The sequence below is a fragment of the Mus musculus genome, chromosome X (assembly GCF_000001635.26).
Source record: "Mus musculus strain C57BL/6J chromosome X, GRCm38.p6 C57BL/6J".
Lineage (NCBI taxonomy): Eukaryota > Metazoa > Chordata > Mammalia > Rodentia > Muridae > Mus > Mus musculus.
Window position 1 is genome coordinate 60,216,783 of NC_000086.7, and position 14,606 is coordinate 60,231,388.

The 14,606-nt window shown below is 38.3% G+C and overlaps 1 protein-coding gene across 12 annotated transcripts in view; it reads right to left on the bottom strand.

Moving 5' to 3' along the window:
* Window positions 1–6,500: 6,500 nt before the first annotated feature.
* Window positions 6,501–14,606, bottom strand: part of Atp11c (ATPase, class VI, type 11C) — a 181,571-nt gene continuing 173,465 nt past the window's right edge. For 5 of the 12 annotated variants that reach the window (XM_006528091.4, XM_006528090.4, XM_011247616.2 and 2 more), the window contains 2 exons: window positions 12,366–12,470; window positions 6,501–9,011 (listed from right to left, as the gene is read on the bottom strand). In XM_006528091.4, coding sequence (XP_006528154.1) covers window positions 12,369–12,470 — 102 coding nt within the window. In that variant the 3' untranslated portion in view covers window positions 6,501–9,011; window positions 12,366–12,368. Of the gene's footprint in view, window positions 9,012–12,365; window positions 13,232–14,606 lie in introns of those variants that run through there. The other 7 variants (XM_006528095.3, NM_001001798.3, XR_001782750.1 and 4 more) reach the window with 6 other exon arrangements.

The following is a 14,606-nucleotide window of genomic DNA, read 5'->3' on the forward strand; positions in this document are numbered from 1 at the left end:
CATTGGCTAGTTACCATTCTATAGTTTAATAACTAGGAACATTAAGATGATTTACAGTTTCTGAATATCTGGTATGTGCTAAGGTTTGGGTCTCTTCTGTTTCATTTGCCTATCTGTCTTTCTTTTTCACCTAGAGACAGTGTCTTGATCCTTAAGCATCTGAGAATTAATTCTTGCCTCCACTACCTAATACCTTGCTGGGATTACAAGTGTTTATAGGTGTGCAAAACCACACCCAGTTTATATGGTCTTGGGGATCAAATCCAGGAGCTTGTGCATGTTAAACAAGCCCAGTAGTAATGAAGTGCCATCTTTAGCCTGTTTTGATTTTTCAGAGAGATCTCTTTGTCCTAGGAACTGCTATGCATCTCAGTGCTAGAAATCATCAGAAGCTCAGAAAGTTACAGCTGGAAGGCAACGGCAAAGTCAACCTGAGGAAATGATTCTAATATCTGATTCTCAGGCACGGAAAGGGGCAGAAGTTTGGTACTCTGTGCTATAAGAGTAATTGATGGTTGCATATAAACCATCACGGCAGGCATAATTCATGACCAGACACACCTTGGTAGTCACAAAAATAGCTTATGCAATTAAGGAGGGATTGAAGACCTTCTGGCCAAGTATCTTACTAGTGTGGCACAGAGGTAAATTTAAACTTGGGGTTCATATTTACAGGAACTTGGTGTAGTGTCATACAGGCTGTCATGGGGCCAGTGTCCTTCCAAGACATCAAGACCCTTCTAATAATTGAACTAACAGATAACCCAGATTAAGTGTTAAAATGGACAGCAGCCATCCCTATGTATGCTTGGTACAAAGATGGTATGAGTAGCAACAATAGGAATGGGTTGCTATAGTAACCCAAATGAACACAGACATCGTGTGATTGGGGAAAAAAAAAGAGAAGGAAAATGTATCTAATGGCCTAGTGAAGAGCTATGTCGATAGTAGTAACTCATGACTCTTTGCTTGAGACAATCTGTACTGACAGGCTGTATTCAGAGGCTTCATTTTATGAATGACCTAGTGGGAAAAGAAAATCTGGAAGGTGTTTAGTCAGTCATGGTAGGAGCAACAGATGTGGAGACAAACACATAACAGGAATCAGAACCCTTGATAGTTTTCCATGTAGCAGCCTGCAGCCCACGAAGTCCTCATGGAAATCAGATGGCTTAAGCAAAGTATGGGCCATCTGGAGGCTGATCATGGAGTTCATGTGAACTCTGGAGCCAATACTAGTTGGCAAATGGCTGAAGCCACCGACATTCCTGTAAAATGTTCTGATATCCTACAAGCCACCATGTTATGACTGTTCTGTATTGTGGCCTTGACAGGTGGACTCTGAGACAAGGCATGTCCCTGTAAAGGACTGGCAGATAGAATATATAGGGTTTATGCCTGTCAGGGAAAGATGTAAGTATCCGGGCACCTACAAGGTATACAGAGCAGGAAACACACGAGTTACACTTTTCTATTCTATGGGACCCGAGAGAAGATAATGATTTTACCTTGGCTTTGACTTGCAAGAATCTGGAGTTTTATAGTCTCTATACAGGGATATTATGAAATTGAAATGACTTAGGTAATTACACTTTATAAGTGCCATTCAGTCTTCTGTGATTAGCTTATTTTTCCCACTAGCATTTTATGATTCATCTCTTTTGTTTAATATATTTAAATAATCCCAGATTTGTTGTAAAAATAGAGCAAAAGAATCCCACATGCTATTCACCTAGATTCCCCAAAATAAAACAGGCTAACTCCAAATATTAGAAAATTAACATTGATGTGGGGCTGGAGGTAGAGCTCAGTTGGCAGAGTATTGTCAAACACACACAAAGCTCCAAGTTCTATCTCTAGCAACACTTAAAAACCAGGCATGGTGGTGAATACCTGTAATCTCCATACTGAGAAGTTGAATGCAGAAGGATTAGAAGTTCAAGGTCCTCAGTAGGTAAAGGTGCTAGCTACCAAGCCTGACAATCTGAGTTCAAGAATTCACAAGACAGAATTGATTTCCACATGCTGTCGTCCCACTTCCACACATGCATCATGGTTCATAGATATTTACACAATCATATGTAAAAATAAAAGTTTGATGCCAGTCTGGGCTACATAAGGGCCAGTCCAGGCTACATGAGGCTACCTATATATTTTATAGTAAAAGAACCTATATACTGTACTTATTCAAGTTGTAGTAAGATTCAAGTAAGACCACACACTTCATGGTTGGTTTCCTTATCTGGGAGTTTGTCTTGGTATTTCAGAATCTTGATAATACTGGAGAATCTTGATAATAAATATGCATTATTATACATGAAAACTCTGGTTTGGGCATTTGGTGTTTTATCATGGTTAATATTCTGGTGGTTTGTTAATTTAGGATGTCATTAGGGGATGGTATGAGAATACAGTGTCCTAGTTAGGTGTACAAACTCTAGCTGGATATTTGGTGGCTTTGCTAATAGAAAGCATGTTCTTGGCAGTTCATGAAGAAATCAAGGCAGCAGCAGATAATTTAGCAATGTATGTTTTGTTCTCCCTTACCCAAAGGGCCAAAGACTTACTGACAGCAGGACTCTGGCCCACTCTGAGGTACACTGTTCACTTCGGTCACCAACTTGCTTCCAGTACTTGCTCCTAAGACCCCTCCGATCAGATCTTGCTTAACCCATAGAACGTTTCTTTTATAAATTTTATTTGCATTCCAGCTATTGGCCCCTGCCCCAGTCACTTCTCCCACAGTTAACTCATCCCATTTCTCTTTCCCCTTGTCTCAGAGAGGGTACTACCCCTCTCCCCGCAGGCATCTCCCTTCCCTGGGACCTCAAGTTTCTCAAGATTAGGTGCATCTTTTCCCACTGAGGCCAGACTAGGCAGTCCTCTGCTATATATGTGCTGGGGCTTCAGATCAGGCCTTCTATGCCGCCTGGTTGGTGGCTTAGTCTCTGGGAGCTACCAGGGGTCTGGGTTAGTTAAGACTGCTCTTCCTATGGGGGTTGTCCTCCCTTTCAGTTTCTCCAATCCTTCCCCTAATTCAACCATAGGGGTCCCAGAGTTCAGTCCAATGGTTGGGTGCAAGTATCCCCTCTGTCTCAGTCAGCTGCTTAAGTAGGGCCTCTCAGAGGACAGTTATGCTAGGCTCCTGTCCACAAGCACATCATAGCATCAGTAATAAGTGTCAGGCCTTGGTGTCCCCCCATGAGATGGATCCCAAGTTGAGCCAGTCACTGGACCATCTTTCCTTCAGTCTCTTCTCCACTTTTAACCCTGCAGGTTTTTTTTTTTTTTTTTTAAGACAGAAACAATTCTGGGTCAGAAATTTTTCATATTTATCACCTTGCACAAAGCTCAAGTTCATGTGGATCAAGGACCTCAACATCAAACTAGATCCACTGAATCTAATAGAAGAGAAAGTGGGAAAGAGCCTTGAACTCATTGACATGGGAAAATTTCCTAAGCAGAACTCCAATGGCTCAGGCTCTAAAATCAACAATTGACAAATGGGACCTCATGAAATTGAAAAGTTTCTGTAAGGCAAAGGACACTGTCAATAGGACACATTTGGAACCTACAGATTAATGAAAGATCTTCACTAATCCTACATCCAACAACTCTACCCTCCAACAACCCAAATAACCCAACTAAAAAATGAGGTGCAGAGCTAAACAGAAAATTCACAACAGAGGAATCTCAAATGGCCAAGAAGCTCTTAAAGAAATCTTCAACATCCTTAGTCAACAGGGAGATGCAAATCAAAACAACTCTGAGATTCCACCTCATACCAGTCAGAATGGTTAAGATTAAAAACTCAGTGACAGCATGTGTTGGCGAGGATGTGGAGAAAGATGAACACTCCTCCATTGTTGGTGAGATTGCAAGCTTGTACAACCACTCTGGAAATCAGTCTGGAAGTTCCTCAAAAAATTGGACCCAGCTATAAAACTCCTGGGCATATCCCCAAAAGATGCTCCAACATATAACAAGCACACATGCTCCATTATGTTCATAGCAGCTTTATTTATAATAACCAGAAGCTGGAAAGAACCCAATTATCCTTCAACCAAAGAATGGATATAGAAAATGTGGTTCATTTACACAAGGAAATACTATTTAGCTATTCATCATGAACTTTGCAGGCAAATAGATGGCACCAGAAAATATCACCCTGAGTGAGGTAACCCAGACCCAAAAGACAAGCATGGTATGTGCTCACTGGTAAGTGGATAGTAGCCAAAAGGTACAGAATACCTAGGATACAACCCACAGACCTTAAGAAGTTTAGCAAGCAGGAAGACCCGCAGGGAAGATGCTCCAATCCTACTTAGAACAAATAATCACAGGAGACAGAGGGAAGGATCTGGGTGGGAGAGGGGAGAGGGAGGAGAGAAAGGAGGAACAGGATCAGGTATGGAGGGTGGGACAGGAGAGAAGCCCAGAGGGCCAGGAGAATGAATGGAAATATGTAACCTCTGGGGGTGAACCTCTAGAGAGTCCCAGAGACCTGGGAGGTAAGAGACTCTCAGGACTCAATGGGGGTGACCTTAGCCAAAATGCCCAACACTGGAGAGAGGGATCTTGATGAGTCCATCTCCAATAGATATACAGGGCCCCAGGTGGGGGAGAATGTTTCTATAGAACCAAGGATGAGTCAACTAGGTACTGAGCTCTGGTTTCTTGCCCATCCAAATGCAGGGGAAAATGTAAATAAAAGAGCAGCAAACTAATGCCACCCCCCTTTTTTCTGATAACTATTCCTAGAACTCTGGCCTTCTGGCTTCATTAGTATGCATGCAGCACTTCACCCATAGATGCATTCAGTGACTAACCATAGTGATAACCTCAGCCTCTAACCTCTGCATGTTTCTTGTGGAAGAAGTCAAAGCACTCAGACCTCACAGCAGTATTGGTCAATCAGAGGCAGACAAAGCAGGGACACAGAGTGACTCATAAGGTTGGATAGGGCAAGGAAAGGAATTCTGAATGCCTGGTTTCAGTGAGTTAGAAGGCATGTATATTACATATATGTGCAATGTTGATAAATGACAAGTGTTTAGTAACTAGTGTCAGAACAATAAGCAAGCCTTTAAAAGAAAAATAGGCTTCCACCTGAGAAGCAAGTGACATTTTATAAATCAGATCGCTTAACTAATTCGACTTCCACCACACTGCATAATAGTATTTGAAACTTTAACTCAGCTCTTGAACCTGAATATAGCACATTTCCCACAACAAAAAGGAAATATAAAATAAGCAGGATGCTAACTGAATTGAAAAGTTACCAGAATGAAGTGACTTAAGTGTTAAGTGCAAAAGTCAGAGTTAGGTGAAACGACTGGTTTACTGACAGCTAAGCACTGTTCCAGAAAGCGCTCTTTCTCAAGGCCTGGATGGAGCCTGAACAAAATGGAGGCACGTGGGAGATGTGAACATGATCATCTTTAGACTACCTTTCAAGGAACAGTAAAACTTCATTTCTGGCTAAACCACCAACCATAGCATACACATGGAGGGACCTACGGCTCCAGCCTTTTATGTAGCAGAGGATGGCCTTGTCAGACATCAATGGGAGGAGAGGCCCTTGGTCCTGTGAAGGCTCCATGCCCCAGTGTAGGGGAATGCCAGGGGAGAAGGCAGGGGAGGGTGGGTGGAGGAAACCCTCATAGAAGCAGGGGGAGAAAGGATGGAATAGGGGGTTTCTGGGAGGGGGGTAGAAAACTGGGAAAGGGGATAACATTTGAAATGTAAATAAAGAAAATATCTAATAAAAAAAGAATGTAATGGTTTCAGCAAGGTGTTGGTGGCACACACTTTTAATCCCAGTGCTCAGGAGGCAGAGGCAGGTGGATCTGAGTTTGAAGCCGACATGGTTTACAGAGTGAGTTCTAGGATAGCCAAGGCCATACAGAGAAACCATTTTGGAACAAAACAAAACAAAAAAGAATCAATTCGTTTCAAAGTGTTGAAAATGCAGGTCTCATGGAACTTACATCAGACTCCAGTATGTAGGCAGCAGGCTGTGGACATTTAATATGAATTTATCAAGCTGGGGCTCCATATTTTTTTTTTTTGTGCTAGGGATCAAACCTGAGACCTTATGCATACTTTTTTTTTTCCAGTTACCTTGGTCTTTTTGTTATTTTGTCTTTTTTTTTTTTTTTCCAGAGCTGAGGACCGAACCCAGGGCCTTGCGCTTGCTAGGCAAGCGCTCTACCACTGAGCTAAATCCCCAACTCCGACCTTATGCATACTTAATACACACTGCATGATAGCTACATCCTGGCTGAATCTTTATACAGTTTTCAGATATGGTCAATTAGCTTACCCACCGCAAATTAAGTATTGCCATAAAACATCAGTTTACCTCATGGAGATGTTGGAGCAACCTTTTGTGAAATATATGTAGATGCAAACAGGAAATCAGAAACTTCGCATCACTAAAATGTATCCATAACATTTTGACATCAAATTGATACCTTTAAAAACAAGACACTCGAATACCCATTGTATCATACCAAAGTTTATTGATTACATCAAATGAAAGTTTCTGTAACGAAAAAGGCAAGTTGCATTCATAAAAGATGGCATTCATGTCATTTTAGAAAGCAACAAAGTAGATGTAAAAAACTGCTTAAGTGAAAAATGTAATATTGCAGTCCCATTTTACAAGCTGAAAAATGATTTTTATCAACACTTGCATAAAATCTGCACATTTATATACTGCATGTTATTAAAAAATTCCATCACTAAATTATGACTTTTGCAAATTTAGGCTTACATTTATACTGTTGCTGGTGTATATGTAGTAGATATGGAATGGATATTTTTTGTTTAATAGGCAACACCTTCAAACAATAGACAACAATTTGGAAAATTACATAGACATTTTGATAGCTCAAAAATTATTATTAAAATTATGGCAATATGGACCTACTGTTAGATTTCTTGCCCTCTTCTGAAATAAGAATAGTTAAAATATAGTGCTAGGAATATCGGATGGCTCATTTCAAATAACTTCATCTGCTAAGCCCATGCTAGCCATGTTTTAGATCACTAATAAAAATTTTTCAAAAAGCAAACCCAGGTTCCTCTGATTTGAAGTGCAGTGTACAATGTAATGGTTAACTGAGGCATGACTCTAAATTCTCATTTGTTCATCTAGATTTCTTTCTGCTGCAACAAGTCATACATAATCAGTTTTATTTCTACTACCTTAAATATTTTGATTTTATCATCTCCTCAATCATTCTGCATTAACTAAGCCTCTCTACTTGGCTCTTATATTTATTCACAGTCCTTACAGTTCTGATGTAAAATAATAATACAGCAGCAACAACAATGACAACAATAACAAAGCAGCAAAGCTTTCCTGGGTTAGATGTTTTAGCTCTTTGGAATAGGCAAAGAATAGAAAGACTTTGCTTTCAGCAGATTTCCTCAAATACAGGCTACAAGAGCACACACTTAAGCTGTGATTGACACCTAACAAAATACTCAAAAGTAATACTGATAGATGAGAACAAATTAAATTAAGTAATTATGGAATAATTTCTGATAACTGAAATTATGGCCTTTTTAGAATTTAAGAAAAAATACACCCAAATAAACATCCACACAAATACATGGAAGAATCAAAATGTGCCATATGGACATATAAATATACTGGAAGACAATGAGTCTAGTATGTTCTTAAATCAAAGTACAATATAAACATTAAATAGTACAGGCATGTCAGACAAAAAAATGGAAACTGATAGAAAAATATTTTCTAAATATCATTTTAGCCTATCTGTCAAACGTGGTCCTTCTTTCAAGTAAAGACATTTCATACTTCTTTCATGTTTTAAGAGAACGTATTAGGGGCTAAAACCTCTTTCTGGTCCAGCAGTTTGAGGATCTTACCAAGGTCCATCACATAATTTAGAAATAGACCATTTCCTTGGCCCACTTAGCTATAGGAACCAACATTCATGTCCAAAGAGTTGTGGCTCTACAGGGCTTTGGAATAGATCTCCTCTTTCCAAATTGGTAACTTTTTTTAAAAAAAAAGTGCTGTAAATATGCACAAAAACACTCTCTTTCAAATAAAAACCGTTAGTAGTTGAAAATAGGCTATTCTTCCCATCTTTGCCACATAGAATTATAAAATGCCAGTGTTAAGAATGGCATTCATTTTTATGTAAATATTTAACACACCTTACCACGTTACCCAGCAAAACTAACATTGGATGGAAATCTTTCTACTTAACTGTTTTGAGGGGCTACTACCAAGAGACTGAAATATTGTATTTTCAAGTTTAGTAGTCTTAAATACATAAGTGGTGTGTAATTCAGAAGAAAACACACCAAATAACCTTTCCACCCTTGTTTCTACAATAATACCCAGAATTAACAGTATCACACAAGTATGCAAGGTACTTTTTGGAAAGGATATTAGACCAAGACAATTAGCCTATGACTGAAAAGATGATGATGTATTTTGTCTGATGCAGTAATATCATTTAGTCTTGTATTTTCAAGTATTCCTTTTGTGTGTGGGAAAAAAGATAATCATTGAGCAGGAATGAGAGAGGTGAGACAAGCAGTCTACGACTTCTGCCAGGCGGAAGGAAACACTGGTTAGCCAAACCTGCTCATCCCCATTGCATGCCTTCTACTTTATACTATTATTGAAATCCATTCACAAAGTCAGCGGGTTAAAAGAGCACCCATTTTGTAGTTACATTAGTCTATCTAAATCCAGAATGCTAAGTATGCTTACTTTAAACTTTCATCTAATTCTCACTTGGGCCATAATGGCTACTTACAATAACTGTAAATGGTTAAGAGAGTTATTTGGTACTTTAATGAACATTTATTGTGAACCCTACACATGAGAGTGGTCTTTGTTTCATATTGAGTATCCTGAGTTAATATCTTTTGTAGTTGTTCCTTCATGCTTTCTCTCTTTAGCTGCAACCACGGTCAATATGCTTGTAGGACAATAACATAGGCAGTTCAAGATTCGGATTCTGAAAAGGTTAAAATATAGAGAGTTACAAAATTTATTTTGGCAACAATACATAACCATCTGTTTAACATTTTCAAGAATAAACCAAGTAGTAAATTTTGTTATGAGAGTAACACAACTGTTTTAACAAAAGTGCCAAGTTTTATTCACATGCAGGAGGGAAAAGAGAGACAATACCAGATTTCTAATCTTTTCTTCGTCTGTCAGCTGAATAGTTCAGGCTTGCTCTTTGCTTTTGGATTGCTCCAGGGTTCTCCTAGTAGGTTTTCCCACTGGGATTACCTATTAAGCTAGGAGCTACTTGCATACAGAAAATGATAATTTTTATCTCTAGCATCTAGTAAAATGGTGTATGAATTATTTGGGGGTACGTATGTATGTATGCATGTGAGTACACATGAATGTGTGTGCATGAGCATGTATGACAAAGGCTAACCTCTGATCCCATGCTTAGGTGCCATTCACCTTTTTTTTTTTTTTTAAAAAACACTAGAGCTTAGAGTGACAAAGGGGTGCCACCTTTTCTACCACGTTTTCTCTCTCTCTCTTTTTTTAAAGATTTATTTATTTATTATATGTAAGTACACTGTAGCTGTCTTCAGACACTCCAGAAGAGGGAGTCAGATCTTGTTACAGATGGCTGTGAGCCACCATGTGGTTGCTGGGATTTGAACTCTGGACCTTCGGAAGAACAGTCGGGTGCTCTTACCCACTGAGCCATCTCACCAGCCCCCGCCATTCACCTTTTATATTACTGTGAGACAGGAATTCATTATGTAGCCCCTACTGGCCTTGAGCTCACCGAGATCCACCTACCTTTGCCTCCTATGTGCTGACATTAAATGTGTGTGGCATCACACTCGGCCCTCACCTTGTTTTTCTGAGATAATCTCACAATGGAATCTGGAGCTTGCCAATGAACTAGGCTGACTAGCCAGGAAGCTCCAAGAATACTCTTGCATCTGCCTTCTAAGAACTCCGCTGCCTTCCCAGCACTAGGATTACAAGTGCACCAGTGGACCTGACTTTTTCTATGGCTGCAGGGAACTGAATTCAGGTCCCTATGCCAGCAAAGCCAACACTATACTGTTCCAGCCCCTAGGCTTGGGAATGTTGAGATGTTCAGGTTATGAAATTTTCTGTGAAAATACTCCTTTACTAAAAGAACCCATACTATCCTAGCTATTTTTCTTTCTTTTTGGTAAATGATTTACTATGATTCAAATGACTCTCCTTTTTCTTATTCATCATGTATTTAAAAGAAGCACCAGAGAATTTCCCCTAATCAATCTGCAGAATTTTCTCTCTCCTGTAAATATCTGCATGCTGTGATTAGGATAGGGTATAATAAATAATCTGATCTTTGAATATAAATGTTGAAGCTATGTATCAAGGAAGGTGGAACCTTTGATTCTCCATGCTAAAATCAAGCCTTACAGTTTTATAAGGTTTTGAAAATATTTAAAATGTACGTGTGCGTGTGTTCACATGAAAGTGCAGGTATGGAGATCAGAGATCAGCCTTTATGCGCCATTCTCTCCTTCCACCATGTGGGTCCCAGGGATTGAACTCAGATTTTTAGGTTTGGCAGTAGCACCTTTACCTGGTGTGCCATCCTGATGTTCCAAAGCTCAAAAATTTTGAACTACAGTAATGGAAGGTCTTTAAAAAATATTATTTTATTCCCATTCTGGGACATCTTTCTTATCATAACTTAGACTATAAATCCATTATAATACCCTCAATTTCTATTCATGCTTCTCTGTTTTCAGGTCATAATGACTTTAACCAAAATAAGGTTGCCACTTACACTGAGAATGTGAAAGAAATCAGGTTGTTACTTTATCAACCAAGGAACAAGCTCAGTGGGTAAGTTGCTAAATATTTTCCTTGGAAAAGAATGCCACATGAAAACCAATTCCTGGAACAAATAACTACATTAAAAATGAAACATTTCTTTTTAAACTTCTAAAGTTCTAGATAATGTAGGAGTTGAGGCCCTGGAGAGGCCAAAAGCAGTAGCAGTGTCTGCTACTCAGCAGAGCCCCCCAAACACAGACCAAGCTAAAGAAAGCAATCCAGGGGGATCCAATAGCATATGCAAACACACAGCTGAAATGCATCTCCTGGCTTACTTAGGACAAAGCAATCTGAAGCAAGTGTCAAAGACTTTGAAGGCTACTATGACGTCAACTCATTACTACAGAGAAACATATGCAGGTGAGTCATTAAAATGTGTGACACATGCTGACTATAGTACACGAAGTCTGCTTCCAAAATAACACTGCAGATACAGAATGTGGTGAATAATAGGAGACGAAAGAACCAACAGATCAAATCCATTAAAACAGGGTTAAGGTGGAATAACAGATTCGAAGTTAATTGTTCCACAATTGTATCCATGATCAGTTTTTACGTGTACATAAAAATCAGCCATGTATGAACTGCACTGAGTTGCTTGTAAGTAGACAAGCTTATAAGTTAATTACTTATGAATTACTCCAAATTTCCTTGAATGGGTAAAATCCCTTTCAGGAGCTGGAGCCTCAGGGCCCTCTGCAGTAGAAAATACAGAGTGCACATGAAAGGAGTCATTCTGAGTTCCATGGCCCCTCTCATGATATGTTAATTCCTCTAAAACATTTCTGAAGTAAATCAAACGATGTTATAAAATAGATTTGTTCTAGAATCATGAACTAGGAAACATTTTGTCATTAAGCATGCATCCCCCTGAATGGCTAGGAAAGATTTTTTACCTCTGAGAGTTGAAACATTTAGCTTGAATAAAACTTGACATTAAAAAAAATGTTACAATTAGAGAACACTGGATCATTAACATATATTTGGGGATTAGACATTTACAAGGACATTAAAAGTATATACCTACAAACACACAGACACAGCACATGAAGGTACAAACACATTTGATTATTTTCACATAGTTCCCAGAAAAACATGCAATGCTAAACTGACTTGGTAGTATACAGATGCAATTTTGGAATATTTATTTCCCATTTTTCAAATGATCCTTATAAGTCAAAATTATCTAATTTCTAGATGAGAATCAAGCATTTCTACATGATGGCATCATCATGGCAATTTTCCTCCACAAATTAAATATAGTGTATTAACTTCAGTTCTGAAAATGCCAAAAAGCTTATTAGGGGTTTGAGCAAATTTAAGGTATAATTTTCCCCATATTCCAAGCAATGCATCTTTATATTTTTACAAAGAATAGTTTAAAGTTCACCACACCAACAGCAGAGAAAATTTAAAGAGTGATTTTCATTTTTTCTTTATAATGCTGTTAATCTGTTTCTTTAAAAAGCCAGCCCACTTGTTTAACACTAGGTACCTGTTACAATATATTAGATTCGTCTGAGAATGTTCGTAAAAGAAGAGGTCTGACTGAAGGTCTGGCGGATAATGAGTCAGATGCCCTTCTACAGCTCAGATTTCTCTGTAATAGTGAGGCAAAAATACTTAAAGCATTTGAAGATAGGTTAACCTACCTGGTGATAAAAATGTAGGAGAAAAAAATGAAATCATTTCCTACAGACTACTTTCCTGGCCCCAAAGTACAAATTACTTTTACTATACAGCAAATGCATAACATTCAAATGAATACATTTAAAGGACCAAGAAAGTCTCCAACTCAAACTTTTTTCTTTTTGGTAGTAGAAGTAAAGACATTAGCAGTATGTGGCAAACTTGGGTTTCTGGAATGGCATTGTCGGTTATATGGTAAGATGAGTCAATATGGCTTGATTAGTGAACCTTACCATCCTTTTGGTGAACACCTCTGACAGCTGTGCTGGTGCTCTGGGTGTGTCAAAACGGAGACATTTATGCAAAATACTCTTGCCCTGGTGAACAGGCTAGTTCTAACATCATGGCTACTATATTGCGTACCTCAAATTACAAAGTTATAGTTTAAGTTTTTGAAAATTACTCCCTCTCCAGTAAGACAATTTAGAAGGTGAATACATGATTAAAAGAAAATGATAAAATACTTTAAGTACTAATAGAATATAAAAATGAATCATGAGAAATAACTTTTTATGAAGAGTCAGAAGTGGTGTCAGGCAGTGGGAAGGCAAGCAAGCTGGGACATTAAGAAAGGAAGTCACCTTATTCACTCCAAGAGAAACTGTGATTGCTGGAGGTTTGAGAAAGCATGAAGATAGCAGATGTTCCTGAGGAAGGGAGGCGGTTCGTTACCTTGTTCACAATTGCACAAAAGGTGGGAAATTGCAGTAGGAAAGAGAGAAATGCAGAAACCATAAAAAAAGAAAAAAGAAAGAAAGAAAAGAAAAAGTAAATATTCTCTCAGATGTAAAACATTTAAAAAGAAGCCTTGAGAACTGGAAGTAGAAATGATATGTTAGTTTTAAGGACGTCACTAAAGTACAAGTAGAGTTAGTTAGAAATAGTCTATTATATGTGCCAGCTGCTGTTTTCCTGTATATCAACTTAAAATTATTTTGTTGATGGGAATGTACTATCTTAAATCAAATAATTCTAAAATACACCTCTTATTTTTTTTTTAAAAGTTAATCTCTAATCACTAATTCACTATGTTTGTCAAAATCATTGGTCAGAGAGCTTTGTTCAAGGTCTGTTGCAAATCACTAAAGAACTTGAAGTAAGTAATTTTCCTATTCAACTGTACAGGCACATTATGAAAGAATTGATTGCTCCTTGGGCAGCTACAAATCAAAGATCTAGCCAAACCCAATATAATGAGAAAACATTTGGTGGTGCCTGCCACCATCTTACCATTTGCCTCTGAATTAGAAGGTTCATTTCCATTCTTTCTAACATAATTTGCTCAGTTTCACTATTTTTCTGAGACCTCTTTATAAAGGCAGGCTAAAATTTTCATAGGTAAAGCATACAATTTCAAACCGAAAAATCCAAAGTTGTAAAAATGTAATTAGAAAGTCTAAGAAATTCTTTTCCCATGTCTGAAATAATGACATAATTTTCAGAGTTGGCTTTGGCATTGCCCATGCAAGACAGAAGTTGGGAGGCTAACTATGGGTCAGGATGAACTCAACAACTCTACTAAGAAAGATTAGCCATGTTAAATAGTCAGCTATGGTGGTACACACTGTAGTCCTAGCACTTAGGGGGCTGGGGCAGGATGATCACTGTGAATTTCACTGTCTCAAAAACAGAAACAAAAACAAACATCCACTCACCCAAACAGAAGAATGGCCCTATCTTTTTTTGTTCCACTAAAGAAAATAGGTATAGGAAAAAGAAAGCAGCTCAAGCGATGTCCATATCCAACAGAGCTTAATAACTGAACCTTTACTACAAATACTTCCACTTTTGTGTTTTGAAATAACCACACTTCCCATTTATATTTTACTTTAAATGAAGAAGTTAGAGACATGTTGTCAGCATGCAAGTTACTAAGTGATATAACTAGAGAACTATTTCAGATTCTGAGAGAAAAATCTGATTCCATCTTCTGTTATGTGGGCTACAAGATGAACATGATACTGTGTCCACACTTAAGTTTAGTATGCAAGCCTATCTACTTTGAGTCTGCAACTATATTCACATTTTGTTGTGTTCAAAAATGTGT